The sequence below is a fragment of the Lepidochelys kempii genome, chromosome 28, assembly GCF_965140285.1.
Source record: "Lepidochelys kempii isolate rLepKem1 chromosome 28, rLepKem1.hap1, whole genome shotgun sequence".
NCBI classification, from domain to species: domain Eukaryota; kingdom Metazoa; phylum Chordata; order Testudines; family Cheloniidae; genus Lepidochelys; species Lepidochelys kempii.
In genome coordinates, this window is record NC_136407.1 from 1,074,597 (window position 1) to 1,101,342 (window position 26,746).

A 26,746-nucleotide genomic window follows, 5' to 3' on the forward strand; every position below is an offset into this window, starting at 1 on the left:
CAACCGTTGCCGCCTTCTGACGCAGACGCGTGCGGAGCCGTGTTCTGATAGGTAGATATGCTGTCAATCATAAGAAGGCCCCGCCTTTCCTAATGTGATTGGCTGAATCAGGTGAGGCGTTCCCCACAGCTTCTGAGCTGATTGGTTGGGGAGAGCTAGCCTTGGGATTGGGTCATTATGGAACTTAAGCCCCGCCACCTGGGCTATGATTGACGGCGGCGGGGTAAGCTAGCTCCGCCTTCTACGCTGCCATTAGCTGAGGTGGGGCAAGCCGACTTGTCCATTCCCCGACGTGATTGGCTGAGCTTTTGATACGGCCCGCCTCCTGTTATCTGGTTGGCTAAACTACCCTAGGTTCAGAGTAGCAGCCGTGTGAGGTGCCCTAGAGGCGCTGTGATTGGGTGAGGCTAAGGCAGAGGCCGCGCCCTTTCAGAGCGGATTGGCTGCCGTGTAGCATTAGGCCTCGCCCTCCTCAAGCCTGATTGGCCGAGCGGAGCTCCCCGCCAGGCGCCACTGGCTGCCTCCTTGCGAGCCCCGCCCCTGCCCGTTGATTGGCCACGGCGGCGTCCCGGCCCCGCCCCCTTGGCTGGGGCTGGCTCCCCCTCGCGGCCTCGGCCGGCCAGTCAGTCTCGCAGCGGCGGCCGCGGCGAGCGGAGTCCCCGGGTCACGGGATGGCGGCGGGCGAGGCGGAGCCGGAGCTGCCCCCGCCGCCCGCGCCCGGCGGGCCCGCCACCGAGCGGGCCCTGGAGGAGGCGGCGGCGTCGGGCAGCCTGAGCCTGGCGGGGCGGCGGCTGCGGCTCTTCCCGGGCGGCGCGGCGCGGCGCTGGGACCTGAGCGACACCACCCAGGCCGGTGAGACCCCGCCCCCTCGCGCCCGGCCCCGCCCCCCCGGCCAGCGGCCCCCCTCGCGCCCGGCCCCGCCCCCCCGGCCAGCGGCCCCCCTCGCGCCCGGCCCCGCCCCCCGGCCAGCGGCCCCCCTCGCGCCCGGCCCCGCCCCCCGGCCAGCGGCCCCCCTCGCGCCCGGCCCCGCCCCCCGGCCAGCGGCCCCCCCTCGCGCCCGGCCCCGCCCCCCGGCCAACGGCCCCCCTCGCGCCCGGCCCCGCCCCTTCTTCCTTTGCCTGGTCCCCCTCCCCCTCATAGCCCCTGTTCTCTGTGGAGGCTCCCCCATGCCCCGCCCCCATCTCGCCAGGCCCCGCCCCCTTGCACCCCTTGTCATCACATCGCCCTGCCAGGCCCCGCCCCCTTTACTTTGCCCCTGGGCGCCCCGCCCTGCCACCCCCCTCCCCGGTTTCTGCCCCCCCAGCCGCTTCCGGGCCCCCACACCCTCCCCATGGGCGAATCCCGCACCCCGGGGTGCTCGCCCGCGTCCCGTCGCTCTTCGCACCCCGTTCCTGCTGGCTCTGGCGTCGGCGGCTTCCCCGGGGGCTGGGCGCCCGGGGGCCGCAGCTGCCGAGACAAAGCCGTTCTGATGGGCCGGGGGGGCCAGACACACGGCCCTTTGTGCCCCAGGGCACCGCGCCGTTCAGCCCCGCGATGGCCTTCGCCGGCCCCGGGCAGCGTCCGGGGTGCCAGTCCAGGCCTGGCGCCGGCCTGTAGCCCGGGTCACTACCGCAGCAGGTGCCGGGCGCTCTTTGTCCCGGTCGCCGTCCGTCTGGCTCCACCAGCGTCTCTCCTGCAAACAAGGAAACTTGCGAACGGTGCGCCGTTGAGGCACCTGGAAGTGAAACGGCTCCGAAACGGGTGACTTCGTGGACCATTGACTGGATTGGAGATGGGTGTTACGGTCGCCCCAAGATCGGGGCCCTATGGTGCAAATAGGAGGCAACCTACAGACAAGGCAAAGGGATTTTACAGATGGGAAACTGAGGCAGAGCTGACCTGACTTTCCCAAGATCACGCAGGAGCTGAACCCCGCTCTCCTGAATTCCCAGGGCAGCCCCTGTCTCCCGAGGCGTCCTTTCTCTTCCTGGGGGCGCTCGCATGCAGCTAAGGCAGACGCACAGCCCCTGGGGTGCTTTTTCAGGGCAGGGACAGGGACATGCGGATGGGATGGTGAGACACGGGGTGGCCCTGTGGGAAGCCTGGTACTAGAGATCCTTAGGTCTCTCCCTTTCTCGCTCTCACATCCTTGTGGCTCTTCTCTGCACCCTCTGGTTTCTCACCCGATGACTGGTTTGTGGAAACCCCCCTTGCAGTCTCGCCACGTGAGTCCCTTGGCCCCAGATTTTGTACCACCCCTGTGATTTGCCCTCCTCTTTGTTTACGATACTCGTGCTGGGCCGCTTCCTGTACAGCTGCTTTGCACCAATCTCGCCCTGTTCGAGCTGACTTGCTAAGGGCTGTGCAGCTGCCGAGCCCTGATCCCCAGGGCTTGGGGCTGAGCAGGGGCAAGCTGCTGCGGTGTAGCTGCTGGGGGTGGTCCCTGGGGGCGTGGCAGGAGCACTAAGGCCCACAGAGGACAGATGTTCTGGGGTGCTCTGGGTCTGAGTGGCAAGGCTGAGTCATGGGGACTTAACTCTGAGATAGCGCGTGTGGCTTAAAGGGTTTCCAACCCATTTCGTTACAATCTGTTGTTACAAGTAATATGTCAGTTCATGGAATATTGGCTTGGTTCAGTGGAGTGGGGGCCAGGACGCCTGGGTTCTCTCCCCGGCTCTGGGAGGGGAGTGGGGGCTGGTGGGTCAGAGCAGGGGGGGCTGGGAGCCAGGACTCCTGGGTTCTCTCCCCGGCTGTGGGAGGGGAGCGAGGGCTGCTGGGTCAGAGCAGGGGCATTGCGAGCCAGGACTCCTGGGTTCCATTCCTAGCTTTGCCATTGATCTGTTGGGTGATCTCAGGCCAGTCACTTCCCCTGGCTGTGCTGTGGCATGTTCTGGCAAACAGAGAAGAAGTTGCTCTCTTCCCTTTTCCGAGGAGCTTTGCGGTGGGCAGATGATGACTTGTGTCAAAACTGCATGGGGGGAGCGGGGTGGGGCTTTTCTCTGTCCCCTTCATTCAGCGCCCCCCGTAGCGCCTTGCCAGGTGGCACTCTTCCCTTCCCGAGGCGGCTTCCTGTTCCTCGCGGGGGCTCTTGCTCATTTCCGACGGTGCAGGCAATATTTGGACTTGGGAGAATGCGATGGCAAACCCCGAAGCGTAGGCGGGGGCCCGGGGCAGGGGTACTTGCTGAAACTCCTCATTCACCTGGAGAAGATGGAGCGGGCTCCAGGCTAGGTTGCCGTAGGCCATGTCTCCCCTCCAGGAGCCCCGCTCCTCCGCGGGACGGTAGGTGGGTTGGCGTAGGCCATGTCTCCCCTCCATGGGCCCCGCTCCGCCGCGGGACGGTAGGTGGGTTGGTGTAGGCCGTGTCTCCCCTCCATGGGCCCCGCTCCGCTGCGGGACGGTAGGTGGGTTGGCGTAGGCCGTGTCTCCCCTCCATGGGCCCCGCTCCGCCGCGGGACGGTAGGTGGGTTGGCGTAGGCCATGTCTCCCCTCCATGGGCCCCGCTCCGCCGCGGGACGGTAGGTGGGGTTGGTGTAGGCCGTGTCTCCCCTCCATGGGCCCCGCTCCGCCGCGGGACGGTAGGTGGGTTGGCGTAGGCCGTGTCTCCCCTCCATGGGCCCCGCTCTGCCGCGGGACGGTAGGTGGGTTGGCGTAGGCCATGTCTCCCCTCCAGGAGCCCCGCTCCGCCGCGGGACGGTAGGTGGGTTGGCGTAGGCCATGTCTCCCCTCCAGGAGCCCCGCTCCTCCGCGGGACGGTAGGTGGGTTGGCGTAGGCCATGTCTCCCCTCCATGGGCCCCGCTCCGCTGCGGGACGGTAGGTGGGTTGGCGTAGGCCGTGTCTCCCCTCCATGGGCCCCGCTCCGCTGCGGGACGGTAGGTGGGTTGGCGTAGGCCATGTCTCCCCTCCAGGAGCCCCGCTCCTCCGCGGGACGGTAGGTGGGTTGGCGTAGGCCATGTCTCCCCTCCATGGGCCCCGCTCCGCCGCGGGACGGTAGGTGGGTTGGTGTAGGCCGTGTCTCCCCTCCATGGGCCCCGCTCCGCTGCGGGACGGTAGGTGGGTTGGCGTAGGCCGTGTCTCCCCTCCATGGGCCCCGCTCTGCCGCGGGATGGTAGGTGGGTTGGCGTAGGCCGTGTCTCCCCTCCATGGGCCCCGCTCTGCCGCGGGATGGTAGGTGGGTTGGCGTAGGCCGTGTCTCCCCTCCATGGGCCCCGCTCCGCTGCGGGACGGTAGGTAGGTTGGCGTAGGCCGTGTCTCCCCTCCATGGGCCCCGCTCCGCTGTGGGACGGTAGGTGGGTTGGCGTAGGCCGTGTCTCCCCTCCATGGGCCCCGCTCTGCCGCGGGATTGTAGGTGGGTTGGCGTAGGCCGTGTCTCCCCTCCATGGGCCCCGCTCCGCCGCGGGACGGTAGGTAGGTTGGCCACAAAGACACCCTTGGCATGGGAGCCCTGAGGGAATTCAGCTCTGACTGTGCCTTGTTCAGCACGCTGGCTCGCGTCCCCCTCGTAAAACGGCGTGTGTTCCACTTGGACGCTGCCGGTTTGTCCCTCTTGTAACTCTGTCTCTCTCCGGGCCCAAGGCCTGTTGCCAGAACAAGCCTAAAGCCGCAGAGCTTTCTGTGCCGCAAATCCACCAGCTGTCACGGGCTGTAAGGCGAGGTCGGGGATTTCACGCTGCAGGTTTTTTATCCCAAGCTCTTCACGAGCTGTACTAGAAAACCCAGCACTGCTTCAGCTCTCCCGAGAAGGACGGCTCCTAGAAAAGCACCGGCAGCGTGAAGGGGAACCGGGTCATTTCAAGAGTCTGCAATTCAAAGTTTATTTTAATCGCAGGCTGTGTTTAAAGGTTTATTTCCTCTGCCTGCTGAACCTCCGGGAGGGATGTTTTCATTCCTGTATTTAGACTCTTCCCCCCCCACCCCCGAAACGTTCCCAAGCCTGCAGCAACGAGCTCAGCCTGGTTTTGCCTTTGTTCAGAGCAGAGGAGGACTTAGCTTGGGGTGTGTCCGCGCTGCAGGTGCCAGGGTGTTGGAGGCCGTGGGAGGAATGGCGTCAGGTCGCCGTTCCTCTGGCGGGGAAATGGGCAGTCCCTGAAAGGAGAGGCCAGGCCCTGGTGAGCTTTCAGTCACGTCAGAGTTCACAAGTGACAGCACTGTAACCTAGGCCCTACCGTGTAAATTGCTTCCTTCTGCCTCTGCTGTCCAAGCTGGGAAGGGGCTCGAACGAACAGCCCCGGTCATCCCGCCCCCTCTGGGGGAGCCACTCGGGAGTAGAACTGTGTGACTGGTGGGTGGAGTCAGGCTCATTTGACAGAGGGGGGAAACTGAGGCGCAGACTGTGGGGCAGTGACAGCACTCCCAGCCGAACTTGGTTTGCGAGCGGCGGGAGGGGGGCTTGCTCACACAGCCCTGCGAGTGGTCTATACAGACACGACTGGAGTGGAGAAGGGGACGAGAGAAGTGTTATTTACCCCTCACGCAACACACACACACCAGGGGTCACGCACCGAAGGAATAGGCAGCTGGTTCCATACAGATAAGAGGAAGTGTGCAGCGCACAGTTAACCTGCGGAACTCCTTGCCACGGGAAGGTGTGGGGTCACCTGCCCTCCCGTCTCGCCCTGACCCTGGAGTTAGCTCGGCTGCAGCCCTGAGGCATGAGGGGCTGTGTGTCTGCCTTAGGTACATCTCTCCCTCCCAACGCTCTAATGTATTGATCCTCCTGGGAGGCAGGGAGGGCCTATGATCCCCATTGCACAGATGGGGAAACCGAGGCATGGAAAAGCAGCCTGCCTCACACAAAGTCACCCAGGGTGTCTGCTGGAGCAAGGGGATTCCTACATCCAGGTCTCCTGTGTCTCAGGCCCACTATATCGTCCTTCCTTCAGCTAAGCCCTCACTTAGCAACATACACCAGGGGGAAACTGAGGCACAAAGGGGCGTGACTTCCCTAAGGCTATGACATTCTCCCTGACGTCCTCTTGCTCTCCCCCGAATCGCAGGGCCAGCTCCCAGCCGGGTGTGTTGGCATAACATGGTCGTTGCGCCAGCTGGAAAGCTGCCAGCCCCTTCTCACCGGCCCCCTGCCCTGTCTGCAATAATCGAAGCCATTGAGATCTCGGCTGCGTTTCGGGTGGGCCCTGCCAGGCCAGCCTCAGTCCCAGCTGTGACCCAGATCCCCTCTGTCGCTCAGCAGCGTGTGAGTCAATTGTCGGCTGACTCCAGCTTTTCCTTCAGCTCACTATGAGCAAACCCGGCTCCGGATCCCGTGCCCAGAGCGCTGGGTGAGGGGCTGCGCTGCAACCTCCCTCAGCCGGCTGGGCCTTGTGTGCCGGGGCCAGGGGGCCTCTAGGAACACGATAAGGACTCGGGCTCCAGCGTGCTCCATCCTCTGTCTCTGCTGCAGCTGGAGAGCTAGACCCCGAGCCCACGCCATGGGGCACAAAACAGCATCTCTCCCGTGCTACTGCTCAGTCCTTAGGACTGGATCTGGTTCCATCTGGACACGGGGCTGGCACCTGTGTTCCTGTGGGAGCCAAGAGCCCCACCCCCAGCAAAGCATCACTCCCTCAGACAGTGGAGGTATCCGTTTACAGATGAGGGAAACTGAGTCATGGATTATCTGCGTGGCCTTGGGCAAGTCACTTTGTCTGTACTTGTGTGGCAGGAGCACCTGTTGAGTCCCGGGACCCCCGGTGCTAGGTGCTGGGCGTTATTTGTTAGGTGTATTGTGGTAGTGTCTGGGAGCCCTGGTCCGCTCTGGCGCTAGGCGCTGCACAAACTCAGAATACTTCCTCTGTCTCCCATCTCTGAGTGCCTGAAGCGCAGGGTAGCCACACTCCATCTCCGTTACCGGTCCGTGTCTCTGAACCCTGCCATACCCATGCCGTTGGGGGGCTGAAATGCACCTCAGCCAGCAATGGAAGCGGGAGTCCTGGCTGGGCTGACTGTGTTCGGCTCTGACCCGCCAGGCACGACGAGGCAGAGATTTCAAAGGCCGCTCCAGCCCTGGGTGGTTAATTGCACTCGCTGCAGTCTGATCTGTCAGTGCGTAGATTCACGGTGCCGTCTGGCACTCCCGTACCCGCACAGGGAGGAAACCCCAGGTATACAGGGCTCTTTGATCCAGTGGAGAACAGCAGGACGAGGCCCAGTGGCTGGGTGTTGAAGCCAGACACATTCCAATGGGCAATGAGGCACCGATTTTTCCCAGAGAGGTCAGTTAACCAGGGGAGCAAACTCCCAAAGGAAGTGGCAAATTCTCCATCTCTGGATGGTGTCCAACCCAGCCCAGAGCCTTTCCGGGAGATGCGTTAGCCCAGCACAGACGACTGGGCTCCATGCAGGGTGAGCTGGGGGAAGTATTGTAATGGCCTGTAATGTACCGGAGGTCACTCGATGGTTCTTTCTGGCCATAACCTGGTTTCGATTGTTATTGGTCAGCGTTTATTTCCCTGGACACACCCACAGGGCCAGATATATATTCCAGCCACAACTGAAATGTACAGGTAGGCAAAGGAAGAAATCTGCGACTTGAGAACTTACTAGTTGAAGTCCAGGGCTCTGGACTTTGGAAGTAGGCGAGTTACCAATGGGCTTAGCCAACGAAGGGCAGACGGGGGTCTGATGCGTGGATCTCAGGCCGTTTGCTTTGTGTATTTTGACCTGCCCCGTTGAGACTTTGTTGTGATACTTTATGACGTTGTCGCTTTGTGATTCTCAGCAGCTACATCATTCAGTGATTGTCGAACCAACCCCCCCGTGATTCTGTGCAGCTGTGAACATTTAAATTAGAAACAAAACAAAAAAAAAGGCTTAAAAATCAAAGGGTGGGAAAGGGGCGGGACACCCCAGCCAGTGACCAATGTGACGGGCCTGTTGATTGCATGATTTGTGGGCTGAGGGGGGCGGGAAGGTCAAAGAGGGCGAGAGGGGTGGTGTGGACGGCTGATCGGCCAGTCCTGTCACAGGAGGAGAAAGCTCTGGTGGGGGAAGACGGAGAGTACACCCGGTTTGGGGCGTAGTTGGCACCTCTGGGGGTGCTGCCTGACCCCTCTGGCTGAGTGCCCATGGAGCTGCTGCTGTGCCCCTGGGGCTGGGGGACTTGTCTCCTGCCCTTTGGAGGTGCTGGCCGGAGGCTCGGCCGCCCACCAGGGTCTCAGTGGTTCCTGCCTGACAATGTGCCGTCCCCAGGCCTCGCTCTGGTGCTCCCGTGTCGGGCCGAGCTAATAAAGCATTTCCTATTGCTGCGTTGTCAGTTTCCCCTGGGCAGGGGATGAGCAGCTGGCCTTGGGCTGCTTCCGCTGGTCCATTAGAGCGCGACCTCCTGCCTAGCCCAGGCCAGAGAGTTCACCCTGGTCGCCCCACACCTTGGGCTGGCCTTGAACATCTCCCAGAAAGGCTCTGGCCTGCCTCACAAGAGATGGAGTCTCCCTGCTGGCCTGGGCAGCTTGTGCCAATGGCGAGTCACCTACGCCATGAGGAAAAAAACGGTGCCTCGTTTCCCGTTGGAACGGGGCTGGGTTTAACTCCAGCCGCTGGGCCCTGTCCTGCCTTTCTCTGCTGGATCAAAGAGCCCCAGGATTCCCTCCCCATAATCGAGTCCCCGTGATGCCTGCTGCCGGAGCAGCACGTTCCTGCTGAAACGTGTGCCCCTTGGTTCAGTGCGTTCCCCTCAGCTCAGCGGCTTCCTTTTGTGGTGTCTTTTGGGCGTGGAACGGGAACTCGGGAGTCTTGCGCAACACACGCTGTCCTCGGTTGGGCTGGGTGATACAGCCCTGTTTTTATCTCGGGGGCTGGGGGGGGAGAGATGGTGCTGCGGGTGGAACCAGAGTGAGGCCGGGTTAGCTTTTTATAAATACGTCAAGATCACGACCCCCGAGAGGGCCAGGAGCTAATGGGTGCCATGGGCCCAAGACGGGCCAGGGATCACTGGAGATGATAAGGGTTCAGTCCAGGCCAGCCCCCCAGCTGGACATGTTGGGGCTAAGAACCGAACTGGTTCAAAGCTGGGGCTTGCTCACTGTATGGACCGGATTGGCTGGTTTCATACCAATCTAGCTATCCCAGGATAACTCCCCTAACCCAGTGTGGACGCTCTCCTGGGGCAGGGGGTTGAGCTGAGGGTGACCAGGATAAGCATCCCCGCCGGGTAAATCTGTCTCTGTGGGCCAACCATGACTCTGGTGGGGGGGCGGGCAGGCAGGCAGGCAGCCTCGGGCTCCCAGACATCCCCTCTAGACCCCCGGCTGACAATGGAGCAACCCCCATGCCCTACCCTGGTGTGGGAGGATCATGGGGCTGGTCCCTCCTGCACGGCAGGATGGGGAGACTAAGGCAAACCCAGGCATCCTGACTCCCTGCTTGGGGTCTCCCCCACCCAAATACCCTCCTTCCCTTTGCTGCTCAGGGCTAGGTGGGGTGTTTCCTGGGGCCCAGATCCTCCAGGGTAGGTGGGGGCCATCAGTGCCGCACAGGTCAGACCCGTCCTGATCTGCATAATCCCGCCTCAGGGCGAGGGGCGTTGAGATCCCTTCCAGGCCTACATTTCTGTGATCTAATGGTCCCCTCTGGCGCGGCAGGGTCCCTTCAGCCCACGCGGGGGCATCCTTCCTGGGGGGGTGCGTCGGGGGGATTTGGGCTCCCCCCCACCCCCTGTGTGCCGCCTGGGTTTGGATCCGTCCCCCGTCACATGGTGCGCGAAGGAGGAAGCGGGCACTGGCCGAGGCAGTGGCAGAAGGTTCCGGAGCCAGCAGCGCACCCAGAGAACGCTGCCGGCTCGAAAGCCACATCCTGCCGGCTGCTCGGAAACGAGAATTGCCACAGCCCCTCTGTGCGCTGCTGGCGGCCGCGCCCTGCCTGGCCTCCCAGGGGACTGGCGGAGAACGCCACGCACCGCCCCCAGCCGCTCTCGGTTACCCGTGCCGGGGACGGCAGCCACAGACGCTGACCGGCCACCCCAGGCCTGCTGGCGTCCGACCGAAATCCGGAAAGAACTGACCAGTCTCATGGCACCGATTTCTCCTCCTAATGCCCCCCTGGGCCCCAGCTCAGCCATACCTTTTGCCCTAAATCTCCTTGCAATCAGCTTAATTGGACACAGACCAGTTGGCATCCCCCTCCGCCCCCCACCCCGTCTTCTCTAGGCCAATGCGCTCAGTTCTTTCCCCCATTTTCGGGGTTCTCTGGACCATCTCCAGTTCGGCCGACGTCCTCGGGGCAAAGGCAGATGTCACTATCCGGTGCAGTACGCCGCTGGAGGCCCAGCCGGCATGAAAGGAGGTGGCTGCAAACAATACAGCCTTTCTCTTCCACCAAACAACGGGCTATTAAGAGGCGGGAGGGGGAGGCCAATGTTGTTTCTAGGCCTAAGACAAGCAAACTGCTCTATGCTTTGAGTCTGGGGGAATTACCAGCTCTTCGGAGCCACCCTGCGGGCACCGAGGCAAGCCTGGGAATGAAAGAATTTGCAACTGTGCCCAGACGTTCTCTGAGATCCCGGCGTTCCTCCCCCCTACAGCAGCAGGTGATGGCAAATCCTCAGTGACCGCTTGGAGTGGCCTTGTTTGCCACAAGAGAAATGCCGAAATCCCAGAGTTTAGCCCAGCTGCTGTGACCTCCTGTTTTACCCAGGCTAGAAAATTCTCCCCAGTTCCCCTGTCCTGAGCCCAAGAGCTTGTGCTGGCCAAAATCGTCTTCCAGGAGAGCGTCTGTTCTTGGCTGTGGCCCTCGAGAGATGGAGAACCCTGGAATCCAGCAAGAGTCCCTAGGTGCTGAACGTCTGTGCCGTGAACCGGGCCCGGATCCCCAAAGGTGCCGAGATCATCTTCACGAGCCGGTCGTGCTCAGGGAGACGGACTGAGCTAGGAGCGAATCCCTGCTCTCCGGGGTCCTCGCCCAGCGCCCTTGCCACGTTTCCCGAGGACCCGGAGCCATCTTTGAGACAAAGCTGCTGTCATATCGCAAGCTGGCATCGGGCCCAGCTTTGTCGACAGCCCTTCGCAGAGCTCCTACCCACCCCAGGGGGTTGGCTGCGGCCGTCCCACCTGTTCCAGACCTGGCCGCGGCGAGGGGGCTGGGAAATGAGATCTGGCGGGCGCAGTGGGTATCAGGTATGATGCGATAGCACCTTGGAGCCAGCACTGCACAACCCCAGGGTGGTGGGTCGTGAGAGGAATCTTCCCCAGAGAAAAGAAAAGGAGGACTTGTGGCACCTTAGAGACTAACCCATTTATTTGAGCATAAGCTTTCGTGAGCTACAGCTCACTTCATCGGACCCCAGAGAGTGGTTATGAACCCCGGAGAGTAACGTGCACAGAGGGGGAAACTGAGGCACGGGGGTACAGGGACTTGCTCGGCACGGGGAATATAACCCAGAGTCGTGACCAAGCCAGGCTCTTGACTCAGAAGGGTGGCTGGGTTGCTCCCTCCCCCCACAAGGAGACAGCTCTGCCGGGTACGTCTGCAGCGTGTTGAAACTCTCCCAGGGCCTGGCTTGTAACAGGAAATGAGTCTGGGATCATCCTCCGGTTCTGCCCCTCGCTTCGGAGCCTGCCCCCATCGCGGCTCAGTGCTTCGGGTGGCGTCACTCGGACAGCGGCGGTCCTGTTTGCTGTCTTCTGTGCCGCCTCCTGGCTGCAGATCCACCAAGGGGCAGGTGGCAACCTCGCTTGCGTTTGAGGAGGGGAAACTGAGGCATGGGGTCGCTGCTCGAGGCCACAGTAGAGCTGAAGAGATTCCCCCTGCTCTAACCATTCTGTCGTGCTGCCTTCCACCTGCCCCATAGGCTCCAGAAAAAGGGGCCCATTCTCGGGCGAGCAATTTACGGGCCGGTTTTTCGGCAAACCCGGCGGGCAGGCAGCTCGTATGGGAGTAGCGGGAATACAATCTGTGGCTCTCCACCAGGGCTATTTTTAGGTAGGTCAGTAGAGCGGGGTGGGGGCCGCAGGGGAGGTGTCACTTCAAATGCAGAACTCCCTCCCCCCCGGTCTCAGCTGTTCACCCGGTCAGTGAGCGTTTGTTTGTTCTCCCTTCACATGGGGCTCCAGCAGACGGGGGGGGGACGGACGGACGCCCTCTGAGCTTTGTAAGGGGGTGGAATCTCCCTAGACTCCCACCCCAGGCCCCTGCCTTCCCAGCAGCCAGGAGGGGCTTTACCGCGCCCCCCAGCCCTGGCCTGGGCAGCATGAGACATGGTTTTGTGCCCAACGGCCATACACCTCCCCGCATACCCCCACTCCCGGAGCCAGCCAATCTCTGTCCTGGGGCCGGATGGGAGCCGGCGCCCCCTAGAGGGGACAGGCCCCGTGTTGTGTCCCCCCCCCCCCCCCCCCCGAAGCCAGCCGGCTGGCCGCTCTAATCTCTCCCTTGGCACTTGGTCTAACCCCCACCGGCGCTTGCCGGCGGGTTATTTCTGGCCCAGCAGAATGTCTCACCTGCGGCTCCCCGTGCGTGGAATGCGGAGGGAGCTGCCCCGTCAGCCGAGAAGGGGAACATCTGCTTTGTATTTTTAGCCGGAGGCTGGCGTTTCAGCCGGTCCGGGCCCGCTGCGTCGCTTTGCTTTCGCCTCCCCCGGGGGGCTGTCCGGCTGGCGGCAGCTGCCCGGGCCACCCTTCGCCTGAACGACCCACTGCCACGGCACGAGCCCAGGGCAGCCGATCAACCCAGATGCCCATCGGCGAAGGGGCGCTGGGCCAGCTAGAAATCGCTCTCCTGCGGCGTGCTCCGATTCCTGCCCGCCTGTCAGTCTCGTTCATAAACCCCTTGAGCTCTGTCTTCAAACCACTTGGGCTGTTTGCCCCCTGCTGCTCTTACAGGGGGGCGGGCTTGTCTGCACCCTCCGTCATCTGCTGGTTCACAGCCTCCTCTCCATCCTCCCTCGGTCCCTGACCTCCCCCCAGGCCAGCACCTCCTTTGCCTTCACTAGCCACAGTGAGCAATCCCAGCCCAGCTCGGAGTCTCCTCAGGAGCGATCCACATGCCATCCCTGGTCGGCCTCGGGGCCCTTCCCTGCACCTGGGCCTTGCCGGCCGCGGGCTCCTCTCTGAATTCACCCTGTCACTTCCTCTGCCCGCAGCCACCTGGCAAATGTGCCGGCTGGGAACAGAAAGGGTGTCCTTTGGCCTAGGAGCTACGCCCCTCCGAGGCCTGGCGTGCGTCACTTGGGATCGTTGTTAATATCCAAGGGAATGGGGTGTCCCAACCCAGTTCCAGACTGGACGACTGACATCTCCCTTACGTGCCCCCTGCCCTGCCCCGAGGAGTTCCAAGGGTCAGGCATGAGCCGTGCGCCATAGTCGGGGCCCCGCTCCATTGGGAGGAGAAATGGATGCTGCGAGTCCGGCAAAGCGCCTGCCTAACCGCAGCAGAAACACCCCGCGGCAGGCGGCTTTCGTCCGACGAAATCCCCCACGCCTGCTGCTCCCACTCGTTCTGTGCCCAAGAAGCCTGGTCTCTGCTCGCTCCCGACTCCTCCTCCAGCCTGCCTCTGCCATACCCGGCCTGCACCTGATCCCTGAGCATTGCTTCCCCCACCTGTCCCCGTATTTTTATTAACTTAAATTTCCAGAGTTGCAGGAAATTGTGAGGGGGCTCTGGTCCGATACTAATGATTTCATGGCAGTAGACGCCGATTCCAAAAGCAAAAGCTTTGTCACAGCTAGGACGCGAGCTGTCGGCATCGCCCGGCAGAACAGCCGCAGGCATTAGCCTGCCGTCGGATGCTAGCAAACCCTCCAGTGGCACGTGGCTCGGATCCTTAGCCCCGGCGGGGAAATCAGGGTTTACCGGCGTGTTTTAGCCATTCTGGAATAACTCGCCATTCTGGACGCCAGTTCCGGAGAGAGGCGGCCTGTGGGCCGGGAAGGCTGCGGATCTACGAGCTATTCTGGGACGAAGTCATGTACTTTGGTAGAGAGGGTCCCCCAGGGGGTCGGTTTCCTCCGCCAAGTCTTTAGATCTGTCTAGGAGTTTCAAGTGCAGGCCGCCTCCACTTCCTGCCTTGCACGGGAGCGGCAGCTGCGGCCCGATGGCTGTGTGTTTACACAGCCTGCTGGCGCAGCCCGCGGTCCCGCTGCTGGGCTTCGGCCTGCCATGGGACGAGGGGCTGGGGCATCCCCGGGTGGCTCCATGCTCTGGAGATGAAAGGAAGATCCCACCTTGGGGGTCGTAGCTCGCAGGATCCTGCCCTCCATGACAAAAGGGGAATTGTTTGCTCTCTCAGCCCCTGGTCTCTGTCTCTCTGTGCAGCCTTACAGGGTCCCTTTGCCTCGCCTTCCCAGCCTCCCAGGAACAGCTACCCGCACCCTCACGGGGATTCGGCCGGGGCATGTAGCTCTTGGGGCATCGTTCCAGCTGCCGGCTGCGTTTTCTGTTCGTTGTTAAAAGCCACATTCTCCAAAGGGCTCCTCCTTGGGATCCCCGCGTTTCTCAGGGGCTCAGCTGGAGAGCCCGGAAAGAGAGTGCTTTGTTTTCCCACCCAACCTCAGGCAGGGGCCTGTCCGTGTGTCTGGGCAGCGCCTGGCACGACGGGGCCCTGATCTCAGCTGGGGCAGGGCCTGTCTCTCGCCATGTGTCTGGGCAGCGCCTGGCACGACGGGGCCCTGATCTCACTAATCACTAGATGCCAGTTTCATTCCTCTCTGCAGGTGGCATGAGTGTGCCTGTCCCATGAATCCTAGAACTTGGGCCCAATACCCCCCTCCCCCATCAAGGTGGAGTCGTCGCCTCCTCTGGGCAGGAGAGAGAAAGCTGGTGCAAGTCCCGGCCCTGCCTTAGTTCTTGGCTGGCCCTCGGACTTCACTGGGGCGTGAAATCGGCTCCGGAGCCGGAATTCCCCTGTTCCGTGTGCGGTTAATGTGTAAACAGGCAGCCCCAGTGCCGGAGGGGTGGTGCGTGGGGGGGCTCTGATCGGCTGGGAACAGATCCCCTCCCGCACTGCGCGCTTTGTAAGGAGACTTGTGCGTCACAGCAGTGCGCGGTGTGTGCCACCCCTAGTCCCGAGGGCTGTGCTGTTCTGTGGGGAAATGGTGTGGGCTGTCACATGGCCCCATTTCCCTCTTACTCGCAGACTTTTCGTCAGCTGGTCCCATGTCCTGTGAAGTGCAGGCCAGAGGTTTCACCCCTGGCCCTGGATGGCACCCAGCCGCTTGGCGGGGCGAAGGCGTCTCTCCCCGAAAGGCCGGGTGGGACGGCGTCGAGAGATGGCCAATCCACCTCTGCCCCAGGGTGTTTGGGCCAAAGAGACTCCCATCAGTGCCCTGTTTCCCACGGGAAAGCGGCTGGCTTTGTCCTTCCAGCCTTGTCCTGCTTTTCCTCTGCATTTTGTGGCTCTTCTCCGCCCCTCTCTGATTTTTCCAGCGTCTCCTTTTAAAGCTTTGTTCATTTCAGCCCAGAGAGAGCCAGTGCCCAGGACTGATCCTCGTCAATGTCTTGCTGGAACGGCTCTTCTCCTTGGCCGGGTCCTGCCAGAGGCTTGCGCGCTCTGTGCCAAGTTCCATACCCTCTTGGCAGCTTGGCTGGGCCTCTCTGTGTCGCGCGGTCAACAAAACATTTACCCTGCCGGCGGCTGCGGCCCGGAGCCTGCGTGTGTGCAGGGAAACGGCTCCTGAGTCAGCCCTTCTCTCGGCGATGAGTGCTGGGCTGGTCTCCTGCCAGCTGCTCGCAGCCCCGGCGACTTGGAACGTTCCAGGCCGGCAAGCTCGGCTGTTCGTCCTCCTCCGTCCTGGGGTTAGGGGAGAGCCCAGGAGCCCTGCTGGGATTAGGACCCCTGTTGTGCCAGGCTCTGCCCGGAACCCCCGACCGAGATCAGGGCCCCCCATTGTGCCAGGCTCTGCCCGGACCCACAAGAAGAGCCTGTCCCGGCCCCGAAGAGCTTTGAGTCCCGAATATGAAAGGGGGAGGCAGGAAGGGTCATTCTCTCCTGTGTCCCTCCAAGGGACTTGTGTGGTGGCGTCAGGCCAGACTTCCAAAGGTATTTGGGTGCCGAAATGTGCCGATCGCGGCCTTGTGTCAACCCTGAGGTCCTCCCGTCTGAGCTCCTGCATCTCGATTACCTCCTGCTCACACCAGTGCAGGGCCGGGGGAAATCCTTGGATTTAAACATGGCCGGGGACGGAGGCTCCACCACCTTGTCCCCACGGTTCGTCCCCCTCGCTGGTCAAATGGGGGGGCCTTCTTTCCAGGCTGGATTTGTCCAGCCTCGGCTCCCAGCCGCTCGCTCTCTGCTTGCCTGGGACAACTAATCCTGCTTCCGTCTCGCCTTCCCCCCCGCTCGCCCGCTCCCGCCATGTAAAAACCCTGTCACTCCTGGTACAAGACACATCAAAGCCCTTTGTGTCCCTCGCGTAAATGCAGGTATTCAAACCTGTATTCGAAAGAAACAGACAAACTTGCCTCAATGGCTGAAATTCTCTTCGCGACAGGCACAATTTGGCCTTAGAAGGTGCCCAGGTTTTAATGCCTGTAGAAAGCAAATTGTTGTAAGAAGCCAGGAATTTTTTTAAACCGCTTAAGCCTCGTGTTCAGAGCTCTGAGACGGCCCGTTCCAGTTATGTCTATGGCAGTGTTCTCGCTGCTGCTTGAAAACCCACACGCGGCACGGCCGGCTAGCTCCTCTGTGCCTCCAGGACTTCCCCAGAACAACAAAACCCAGAGGGGTGAGTCTGTCCTGCCCCAGGTGCGGAGCCGGGAGGACAAACGTGGAGACGAAAGAGAAGCTCAGACAAACCAATTTGTGGTGGGAAAACTCTCTCGCCTCAGTTTAGCTCTTGGGGAAATCACAATTTGCCCCCTCCTATTATTACACCAGCGGGAACAGCGGGATTCCAGTTCTGGCTCAACCCAGATTCCTGGGTTCGTTCCCGGCTGGGCCGTGGCCTCTCTGCTCCCGGGAGCCAAGACTCCTGGGTTCGTTCCCGGCTGGGCCGTGGCCTCTCTGCTCCCGGGAGCCAGGATGCATGGGTCTTGTTTGCAGCAAGAGACTTGCAGACCTTCCCCAAAGGCATCCAGTGCTGATCAGTGTGATGAGGAAAAGTGAAACTATGTAACGTTTGCACAAATCTCTCCCCTTCCTCATTTCTCTTTGGGATGGGTTGGGTCTGAATTCTCCGCAGGGGGGGATTTAACCGTGACCCTGCTCTTGGGCTGGGAGGCGAAATCTCTCTGGGACCTGTGTTGAGCAAACACAGGTCCAGCTGTTTAAAGGGCTCCCACCCAATACTGCCGTGCTCACGGCCACGCATGGCGTTTTCCCCCCAGCCCCTCTGGGTTCGGGCTGGGCCCTGATCCCCCTTGTCCGAGGTGGAGGGACTAACGCTGCATCTCCCTGCAGATGTAAATTGGCCTATGTGAGGTCGATTTACAGGAATTACATGGCACATGTCCCCCCACCTCCCTTCTGTCAGTGGTGCGCGGCCTCACACCTGGGTTCTCTGGTGGTTAGAGCAGGGGCAGGGCGACAGGACGCCTGGGTTCTCTGGGAGGGTAGTGGGGTCTGGTGGTTAGAGCAGGGGTTGGGAGAGAGGACACATCTTCCTGGCTTGGCCACCCTGCCTCAGTTTCCCCTCTAAAACTGAGAAAGGTCCCTTTTCCAGCCCCCCTCCCCCAGCAATTGCGTGGACATCCCCTTGCTCCAGTCTGCAGCCCCAAAGACATTCTCTGCGTGAGCTGCAGACAGTCGGGAACGCCAGCTGGACACCGGGTTCAGGAGGGTACCCCCCGACCCACCCCAGCTGTTCTGCAGCCACGCCTGGCCAGCCACACACTCGGGCTGCTCCCCAGCTAACGAGGCCCCTTCAGACTGGGTCGCCCGCCCTGCCTCTGCAGGGAGCAGGCTAAGGAAAACCTGCCCTTGGTGTGTGCGTGCCGGGGGGGGAGGGGGGTTGACAGACCCCTCCTGGGGGGCCTGGGCGGGCAAGTTGCCTGTAGCTGGACGCCCAGGAGCTCGGTGCAGACAGTGGGCGGCATCTAACGGCCTCCCCTCTTGTCCCGCGCCCAGATCTCTCCCGGAACCGCTTTGCTGAAGTGCCCGAGGACGCCTGCCACCTGGTCTCCTTGGAGGGCCTGAGCTTGTACCATAACTGCCTGCGGACTATCCCGCCGGCCATCGCCAACCTGCAATCCCTCACCTACCTGAACCTCAGGTAACAGCCGGGCCGGGGGGAGGGATCCAGAGCTCCTGCAAAATCCGGGGGATCCGGCCCCGTTGGCACCCACTGGCCCCCGCTTGGAGGGATCTTCGTGGCTGGCACACCATGGCTTGGTTCCCGGGTTCCTGGGCCCTCTTAGCTCCGGGGGCCCCAGGCCCACAGTTATGAGCGACTCAGTTGGGGAAGGGGCTGGCGTGCCCCTCAAAGGGGGCTGACACTGCCCAGATCCCGGTGTTGGGGCCTGACTCCCTCCTCCCATGGTTCTAGCGGCTCCTTCTCCCCCCGCAGCCGGAACCAGCTCACCTCCCTCCCGCCCTGCCTCTGTCTCCTGCCCCTCAAAGTCCTCGTCGCCAGCAACAACAAGCTGGCCTCGCTGCCCGACGAGACGGGCTCGCTGAGCAACCTGCGCCAGCTGGTGAGTGGGGCCGGTGGGCGCGCTGGGGCCTGGCCTGCAAAACGGGGACCCCGCAGGGCTCACGGCTCCACCAGGTCCCTCCCGCCTCGCAGGCTCTGGCCGGGGCTGGGAGACTGCCAGGGAAAACCCGATACCGCAGGGAGCGGGGTGGGGGGCTCAGGCGGGGCACTCTCCCCTGGCAGGCAGGGCTGGCCCCAGGGCGGCGTCATTCCATTGTGCCCCCGCTGTGTGGTCTTCACTCCCCGGCCAGCCCCGAACGCCCCGCTCCCTTTGAGGCCCTGACAGCGAGATACGAACCCCTCCCACTGGGGGCTGGTGTTCCTGCTCCCCCCACCGCCAGGCCCTGCTAAACCAACCTCTCCCCCAGGACGTGAGCTGCAATGAACTCCAGTCCCTGCCAGCCAGCATGGGCCAGCTGGAGACCCTGCGAGACCTGAACGTCCGGAGGAACCAGCTAACAGCCCTGCCTGAAGGTCAGTGCCCCTCTCTGTCTCTTTAAATCCCGGGGCAGGAGTCCTTCCAGCCAATCAAGCACAGGGTGGGAACGGAAGCCACCAATCCTGTGAGCCCAGTGAGCTGGTAGTTAAAGGGCCGGAGCGCAAATACCTTTCGGGCCCTTTCTCCTTGTTCAAGCACCCTGGGAGATGGGTCCGGGTCTTGATTCTAGCCCCCCATCTCCTTGAGCTCACCGTGGCCCCCATGCCCCAGCACCAGGGGGTGCTGGGTGGAGCTGGGACTCCCCACGGATCCCAGCCATGGCGCAGCTGAGGCGTTTCCAATGGCCCCTGCCACACTCACCGGGCCCCTCTGCCGCTCCTAGAGCTGTCGGAGCTGCCCCTGGTCCGCCTGGACTTCTCCTGCAACCGGATCGCCCGAATCCCCGTCTGCTACCGGCACCTCCGGCACCTGCAGACCATCCTGCTGGACAATAACCCCCTCCAGTCGCCGCCCGCGCAGGTGAGCCAGGGCGGGGCCCCGGGGGCAGCGGGATGGAAGGAAACTGACCCGGGGAAGGAGGGCTGGGGGGGTGGGCAGGGCAGTAAAGCCAGGCCCGTCCCACTGGGCAACGAGGCACCGATTTTTCCGCAGTGCGGGTGACTGACATGGGACCCGCCTCCCCAGGGGAGCCTCCCTCTCTCCCGATGCAGCCTGGAGCCTGTCTGGGGGTGGGCTGCTGGTGAAAGCCAGAGTCAGATCCCATGGGTCCTTCCGGCCTGTGACTCTGTAAGGGGGTGGGGGCTCCCTCAGCGCAGCCCTAAGAAGCCCCCCGTCTCTCGCCCCAGATCTGCCTGAAAGGCAAAATCCACATCTTCAAATACCTCAACCTGGAAGCCTGCAGCAAAGCGGTGCCTGACCTAGCTGACTTCGCCCGGGCCAGCCGGCCCACCGGCTTCGGCACCTGGTAAGAGAGCTTCACCGGGGTGGGGGGGACCTGGGATCGACCCAGCTTGTCCGGCCCCCGCATGGCAGCCCAGTGCTGCTGGGCGTTGTGGATTCCGACGCTCATCCTGTTCCCACCGCTTGCCCCTCCAGCAGATGCAAACCCACCGGGCTCCCCAACCCCTGGGAGCCAGGACTCCTGGGTTCTCGCCCCGGCTCTGGGAGGGGAGTGGGGGCTGGGAGGCTGGGAGCCAGGACTCCTGGGTTCTATTTCTGGATCTCCCCCTTTCTTGAGAGCTTGGGGAGGAAGTGCCAAGTTCCGTCACTCCCCTGCCCCTCTGATCCCAGGCTCTGGTCTGGTTTGGGAAGCGCCTTCTCCGGCACCGGATCTCAAAGCCCCTCTCCCTCCTCCCCCGCCCGTCCCTCTCTCTGCCCCTCAGCCTCTCCGACGAGCTCTACCCCGGCCGGCAGTACGGCGGCCTGGACTCCGGCTTCAACAGTGTCGACAGCGGCAGCAAGCGGTGGTCTGGGAACGAGGTACGGGCCGCGCAGCCCCCAGCCCCCAGCGATGGCCCCCCTTCCTAGCCCCCGGCGATGGGCAGTGGGTCAGGGGCTCACGTTCCAAGGCAAGGCCAGCGCTGCTTGGGAGCCAGCGGACTGCGAGGAGGAGCCGGGTGGCAGGCGGGAGACATGGGGGGTGGCTTGGTTAGGTGCTGCTCTGGGTCATTTTCACTTGTGCGCGGCATGGATCAGTCAGTTGCGTGGGTCGGTCCGTTTCACCCGCGCCGGGCAGTCCCGGCCTCTGACCCCCTCTGCGCCCCCCGAGCCCTGCCCGAGAGTCACCCGCCACCTCTGCTCTCTCAGTCCACAGACGAGTTCTCCGACCTGTCGTTCCGCATCGCAGAGCTGGTGCGTGATCCCCGCCAGCTGAAGGAGAAGCGGGACAGGGCAGGTGAGCGGGGTCTGGTCCCCCCAGGTGGGATTCCCTCACCCCAGATCCTGCGCGACCCCAGCTCCCGGGGTCCCAGCGTTACCCATGGGGAGGTGCCTGCCGCAGACAAAGGTGATCCGTGAGCCCCCGCGTTTGTCTGGCCCAGCCGTGAGGGGTCCCCACATGTACACATGCCAGGCAGCCCCCATCTGCCAGGGCTTCGCTGGGCACCTGGGAGCGGAGCCGCCCCGCTGACCCTTTCCTCCCCACAGCCAACGGAGAGCTGGAGCAGATCGACTTCATCGACAGCAGCGTGGAGGAGGAGGAGGCGGGCAAGCCGGAGACCAGCTCGCAGGGCGCGGCCCCGGCGGAGGTGAGGGGGATTGTGGGGGCTTGGGCGCACCCTCAGTGTGTGGGTCGGGGAGACTACAACTCCCAGGATGCAGTGCTCTGCTCTGGGCCTGTTGGATGTCCTCTCTTCCAGCAGGGGGTGCTGCCCCCTAGGCGGTGAGGGGAGGAACTGGCCCGGGGCAGAGAGAGGTATCACACTGGGCCCAAAATGGGGTCATGGCTCTGCCCCCAGACCCAAGAGAATTTAGGTTTTCTGGCAAATATTCGAACCCTGAAATCCGTCTCTCGGGCGCCACTGCCGCCCTGCCTCGGGGGAGTTGTGGTTCGCTCGCCTCACGTCTCTCATTCTCCCCGCTGGGCCGGGCTCCCTAGTCAGACTACGTCTCCCATGGTGCCCCACGGTCTGGCCTCAGGGTGAGGGAGGCAGTTGCATCATGGGAGGTGTAATTTAGGTGCCTCAAGCCTCCGTTCCCTCTGTGGCTGGGGTCCCTAGATAGACTCATCTCCCACGGTGCACCCTGGTCTGGCCCCAGAGTGAGACTCTTGCATCCTGGGAGTCCCTGGCCATGGTGCATCCTGGGAGATGTAGTTCTGAGGGATAGTTCCGGCTCAGGCCCCTGCTCCTGCCAGTTGGGGGCACAGCTGTGGGGCAGAGCCGTACCTGCGGGCCCAGAGCCCTCCCCAAATGGGACCGCAGCAAAGGAACTGGGGCTGGGGGGTTAGAGCAGTGGGGGCTGGGAGCCAGGACTCCTGCATTCCTAATTCTCTCCCTAATCCTTTCTCTCTTGCCTTCTGTGCCCAGGAGAAGCGGAAAGCAGACAGGAGCCTTCCCCAGAGAGCCGATGTCGGGGAGAAGGTGCCGAACAGCAGGTGAGCAGCAGCTGGTTAGCGCCTGTTCCGAGACAGGTGAGGGTTCCCCGTGTCACCAGCTGCCCTGCCCCGGAGGTGGGCACATCTCGGCGCCTGGCGAGGGGTCTTAGTCGTCATTCAGCTGTAGTAGGTTGTTATCCTCTCACCTGACACCTCCCCACATCCCCCCCGGAGGGGAAACTAAGCTGCGGAGTGCTGGCCTGGGTTCTCCTTCCCCCACCAATGCCCCCAATCCCTCCCCCCAGGCCCAGCCCTCCCCAGGAAGAGCCCCCCAGCGAGGAGCGGAGGCGTCCCGAGACACTGCAGATCTGGCAGGAGAGGGAGCGGCAGCAGCAGGTGTTGCGGAGCCAGGCGCTGGAGAAGCGGGACAGGTACGTGGGGGGGGCAGGCCCCCCGCCGGGGCCGGGTGGGGGTGTCTCGGCCTCCGCCCCCCTGACCCTCTCTGTCTCTCTTACAGCCTGCTGAGGATGGCGTCCAAAGAGAGCAGCAGCCTGCCCCAGAGGAAGCCGAGGGCCCAGGTGAGCGGGGAGCAACTGGGGTCAGAAGGGGTTTGGGGGGGGAAATGGACCCCATGGGACTCAGGCCGACTCTTCCCCCCCCTCCTCCCCCATGTCTGTTTCAGGTCACGGAGCAGCCGTCCGGCATCCCCAGCTCGGCGTCCCCTGGGCAGACGCCCCGGCAGCAGGGTGAGTGCGGGGGGGGCGGGGTAACACTCGGGGTGCAGGGGGGCAGCAGGACACACATGGCCAGGGAGTGTCCGCAGGGAGGGGAGTGGGGGCTGGTGGTTAGAGCAGGGGGACTGGGAGCCAGGACTCCTGGGTTCTCTCCCCGGCTCCGGGAGGGGAGTGGGGGCTGGTGGGTTAAAGCGGGGCGGGGGCTGGGAGCCAGGACTCCTGGGTTCTCTCCCGGCTCTGGCATGGGACACGGGTCCCCCTGGGGTAGCTGATGCTGGCCGAAGGGACCTGCAGCACTGAGGTTCTAGCTGTGCCACTGGGGGGTGCTGTGGGGCAGGATCTCACCTCCCCTCTCCCCCTGCCCCCCAGAGTCCCCCCCCCTCGCAGGTCTCCAGCCCCCTGGCACGGGAGCCCGGCTCGGCCCAGAAGCCCAGCAGCTTCCTCTTCCGCTCCTCGTCGCGGACCGCCATCAAACCCGGCTCCGGTAGGTGGTGCCACGCGGCTCTGTCCCCCTCTGCTGGCGGGCCGGGGTCCTGCCGTGGCGCCCGGCAGCTCTGCAGGTCCGGGGTTCGAATCCTGCCCACGGCCTGCAGACCTGCCCGGGGCCGCACGCTCCCCACCAGCCGTGCGACTCCGTCCCCCTGAGCCCTGCCGTCCTCTCCGCAGCCTGCACCCCCCACGACTCCAGTGCGGACCCCCAGCACCCCCTGCGGCTACGGGCCGGCTCGCACGACATGGACGAGAAGGAGTTAACAGCCCAGCTCCGCAAGGTACAGCTGCGACCCACCCCCCCAGCTTCCACCCTGGGAGCGCTCAGCCCCCCGGTCCCCATGCGAGCTCCACGCAGCGAGTCCCGCTGTGCGGGGCCTCTGGGGACCCCTCCCACGCCCCCCAAAGGCCCCTGCCTCCTCCCCCCCACCACTCGGGCTTCGTCTGTCTCCTGGGCAAACCGGTCCCCAGGGTGCTGTTCCCGGCCCCTCCGGCTGGCTCCTCGCAGGGGACGGGCCTGGCCATCAGCCTACAGAGTGTGGGCTGGTCTCTGAGCCCCATTAGCCAGTCGCCGTCACAGCTGCCTCCAGGGGTCGCTGCACCAATCCCACCCCCTAGATACAGGAGTGACATGTGGGGAAACTGAGGCACGCACACAGTATTCAGACAAAGCATTAAGAACGTTCCCACTTCGGCACACCTCCCCGCCCCCGGACCCCGAAAGCCTGGCTGAGATCCCACACCAGGGACTGCAAGGCTGGGAGCCAGGACGCCTGGGTTCTCTCCCGGCTCTGGGAGGGGAGTGGGGGCTGGTGGGTTAGAGCAGGGGGGGCTGGCAGCCAGGACGCCTGGGTTCTCTCTCGGCTCTGGGAGGGGAGTGGGGGCTGGTGGGTTAGAGCAGGGGGGGCTGGGAGCCAGGACTCCTGGGTTCTCCCCGGCTCTGCCCAGGGAAGTAATTTGACATTCCCCTAGACACCTGCCTTGTGTGTAAGTTCCCTGTAGTGAGCACGTGCGTGGGGGGGGGTCCGTGAGCCCCACCCACCCGCCCGTCTCTTCCCCCCCCCGCAGGCCATCGAGTCGCGGCTCAGCGTGACGCTGGCGGAGGACCTGGGTGACGCCCTGGCCAACGGGGCCGTGCTGTGCCAGCTGGCCAACCACCTGCGCCCACGCTCTGTGCCCTTCATCCACGTCCCGTCTCCCGCCGTGGTGAGTGGGGATCCGGGCCCCGGACGCCTGGGTTCTCGCCCGGCTCCGGGAGAGGAGTAGGGTCTGGGGGGTCAGAGCAGGGGGGGCTGGGAGCCAGGACGCCTGGGTTCTCTCCCCGGCTCTGGAAGGGGGTGGGGGCTGGTGGGGTAGAGGAGGGGGGGCTGGGAGCCAGGACGCCTGGGTTCACTCCCCAGCTCTGGAAGGGGGTGGGGGCTGGTGGGGTGGGGGGGGGGCTGGGAGCCAGGACGCCTGGGTTCTCTCCCCGGCTCTGGGTCTATCTGCACAACGGAGGGCTGGTCTGCGTCTTTCTTCTTGAAACGAAACCTGAGCATCCGCATGACGGGACAGCAGTTTGGGCTTCCCTGGCCCCCCACCCCTCTTAGCCCCCCCAGCCCTGCTCCCATTAGTCCCCCGCGGCCCCCCCTCCCGGCCCTCTCACCCCTCTCTGTTCTCCCCACAGCCAAAGCTGAACAAGATCAAATGTCGGAAGAACGTGGAGAGCTTCCTGGAGGCCTGTCGCCGCATGGGGGTCCCGGAGGTAACACGGGGGCTGCGAGCGAGTGGGCTGGGGGGGTCTCTCATTTCTGTGCCGTGCAGAACGTGGAGCCCCCATGTGTCTGCACTAGTGCAGGCCCCACCCCTTCTTGTGCAATTGCCCTGCCTGGTGCAGAGCCCTGCCCCCCCCGTCCCAGCCTCTCGTGCAAGTGCAATTGCCACGCCCCTCTCACACAAGCCACGCCCCTCTCACACAAGCCACGCCCCAGGCATGCCTAATGGTATGGACTTCCAGCTGATAGGCTCCTGCTCTTCTCCCAGCATGCCTTGGGGTCACCTCCCAGAATCCCCTGCTGCGCCCACCCCTCTGGGCCGGCCCGGGCCGGTGCTGACGGCTCCTGTCACCCCTTTGCACGGCAGCAGCCTTGGGGCTGAGACCCTGCACGGCCCCCCCAGCTGGGCGTGGGGCCCGTCGTACAGCACCCAGCACTGACCCCGGGGAGAGAACCCAGGAGTCCTGGCTTCCAGCCCCCCCTGCTCTGACCCACCAGCCCCCACTCCCCTCCCGGAGCCGGGGAGAGAACCCAGGAGTCCTGGCTCCCAGCGCCCCCTGCTCTGACCCACCAGCCCCCACTCCCCTCCCCGTCTGGCTCCAGCAGGGTCCCCTGGGTGCTGGCAGATGCAGGGTTGCCAGCCCCGCGTGGCGAGGGGGGCCCCCAGCCGGTCTCATGCCCCCCACCCCAGTGCCAGCTCCCCAGCACCTCCCTTAACCTCTCTCCTGTCTTTGTCTCCCTCGCCGGGCCCAGGTCGCCCTCTGCTCCGCCTCCGACGTGCTCCAGGGGGATGCCGGGCGGCTCCGGGGCACCCTGTGGGCCCTGCTGCGCCCCGGAGCCGCGGAGGAGAGCCCTGCTGCTGCCCACGCCGCGCCCTGCCCTGCCCGGGCCCCTCGCCGGCTTCGCCCTCTTCTATGTCTCCGTGATGTCGCTGCTTTTCCTGGCCTATTGCAAGCTCTGGGGCTTCTGAGGAGCCGTGGGGGGCCCCGGCCCCCCCTAGTGCCTTAGAGAGACCTGCGGTGGGGTGGGGGGCTGGGTCAGTCCTCTCCCTCCGGGGCCTGGTGGATTTGGATCCCCGCTACCCAGCCCCACTTCAAACCCGCCTCCTCCTGCGGAGACCTGCTGTGGGTCCCAGAGCCCCGGTGTGGGCCCCGCTCCGGGCTCCCCCTTGGGGTGCGAGCTCGCCCCCTTCCCCAGCTCGCCAGTGCCTCTCAGTGGCCACGGGCTGCCCTGCGGCCAGCTCGGTTCGGCTGCCGTACCGCGGTTAAATTATACGGCTCTATATTTGATATATATATTTGAAAGCCGAGCCCGTCCGCCGGGCCGGCGTGTACAAATGTGTAAATAGCGTGTGGGTCCTTCTCTCTCGGCGATTTCCTGTTCTACGTGCGCCCCCCCCCCCGGCGTGTCCCAGCCGCCGCGTGTGTGTCACGCCCCCCGCGCTGTCGTGTTCGTGGAGAAATGCAGCGCTCCAACCCACCGTGTGGCTTTTGTCTTGGTTTGCGTTGGCTTGTCTGTGCTTTGGCGCGGCCGGGCGGGTGCCCGCTGGCCCCGTGGCAGTGGGGTCAGGGGGGCGGTTCACGGGTCCCGTGGCGACTGGGGGCTCCCTTGGGCCGGGTGCTGCACAGAACCTGACCCGGGTCACGGCCCCAGTGGGTCGGCCTTGCACAGGGCTCGCTGGAATGGTTCGGTTCAAGGGGCCCATCTGGCCCGGCGTCCCGGCTGCTCTAAAGTTCCCCCTCCCGCCCCCTCGCAGAGCGAC

At 63.9% G+C, this 26,746-nt stretch overlaps 1 protein-coding gene across 1 annotated transcript; it reads left to right on the forward strand.

The window, feature by feature from the left end:
* The first annotated feature begins 617 nt into the window (after positions 1-617).
* On the forward strand, positions 618-26,464 carry LRCH4 (leucine rich repeats and calponin homology domain containing 4). Its single transcript, XM_078850996.1, is given in 20 exon segments — positions 618-852; positions 17,970-18,114; positions 18,409-18,535; positions 18,903-19,008; positions 19,356-19,492; positions 19,819-19,937; positions 20,356-20,452; positions 20,780-20,867; positions 21,119-21,219; positions 22,000-22,067; positions 22,313-22,438; positions 22,525-22,585; positions 22,690-22,753; positions 23,111-23,140; positions 23,142-23,225; positions 23,408-23,511; positions 24,299-24,436; positions 24,897-24,974; positions 25,738-25,822; positions 25,857-26,464. Coding segments are annotated over 20 exon segments (2,037 nt in total). The 5' UTR covers positions 618-671; the 3' UTR covers positions 25,955-26,464.
* The last annotated feature ends 282 nt before the right edge of the window (positions 26,465-26,746 follow it).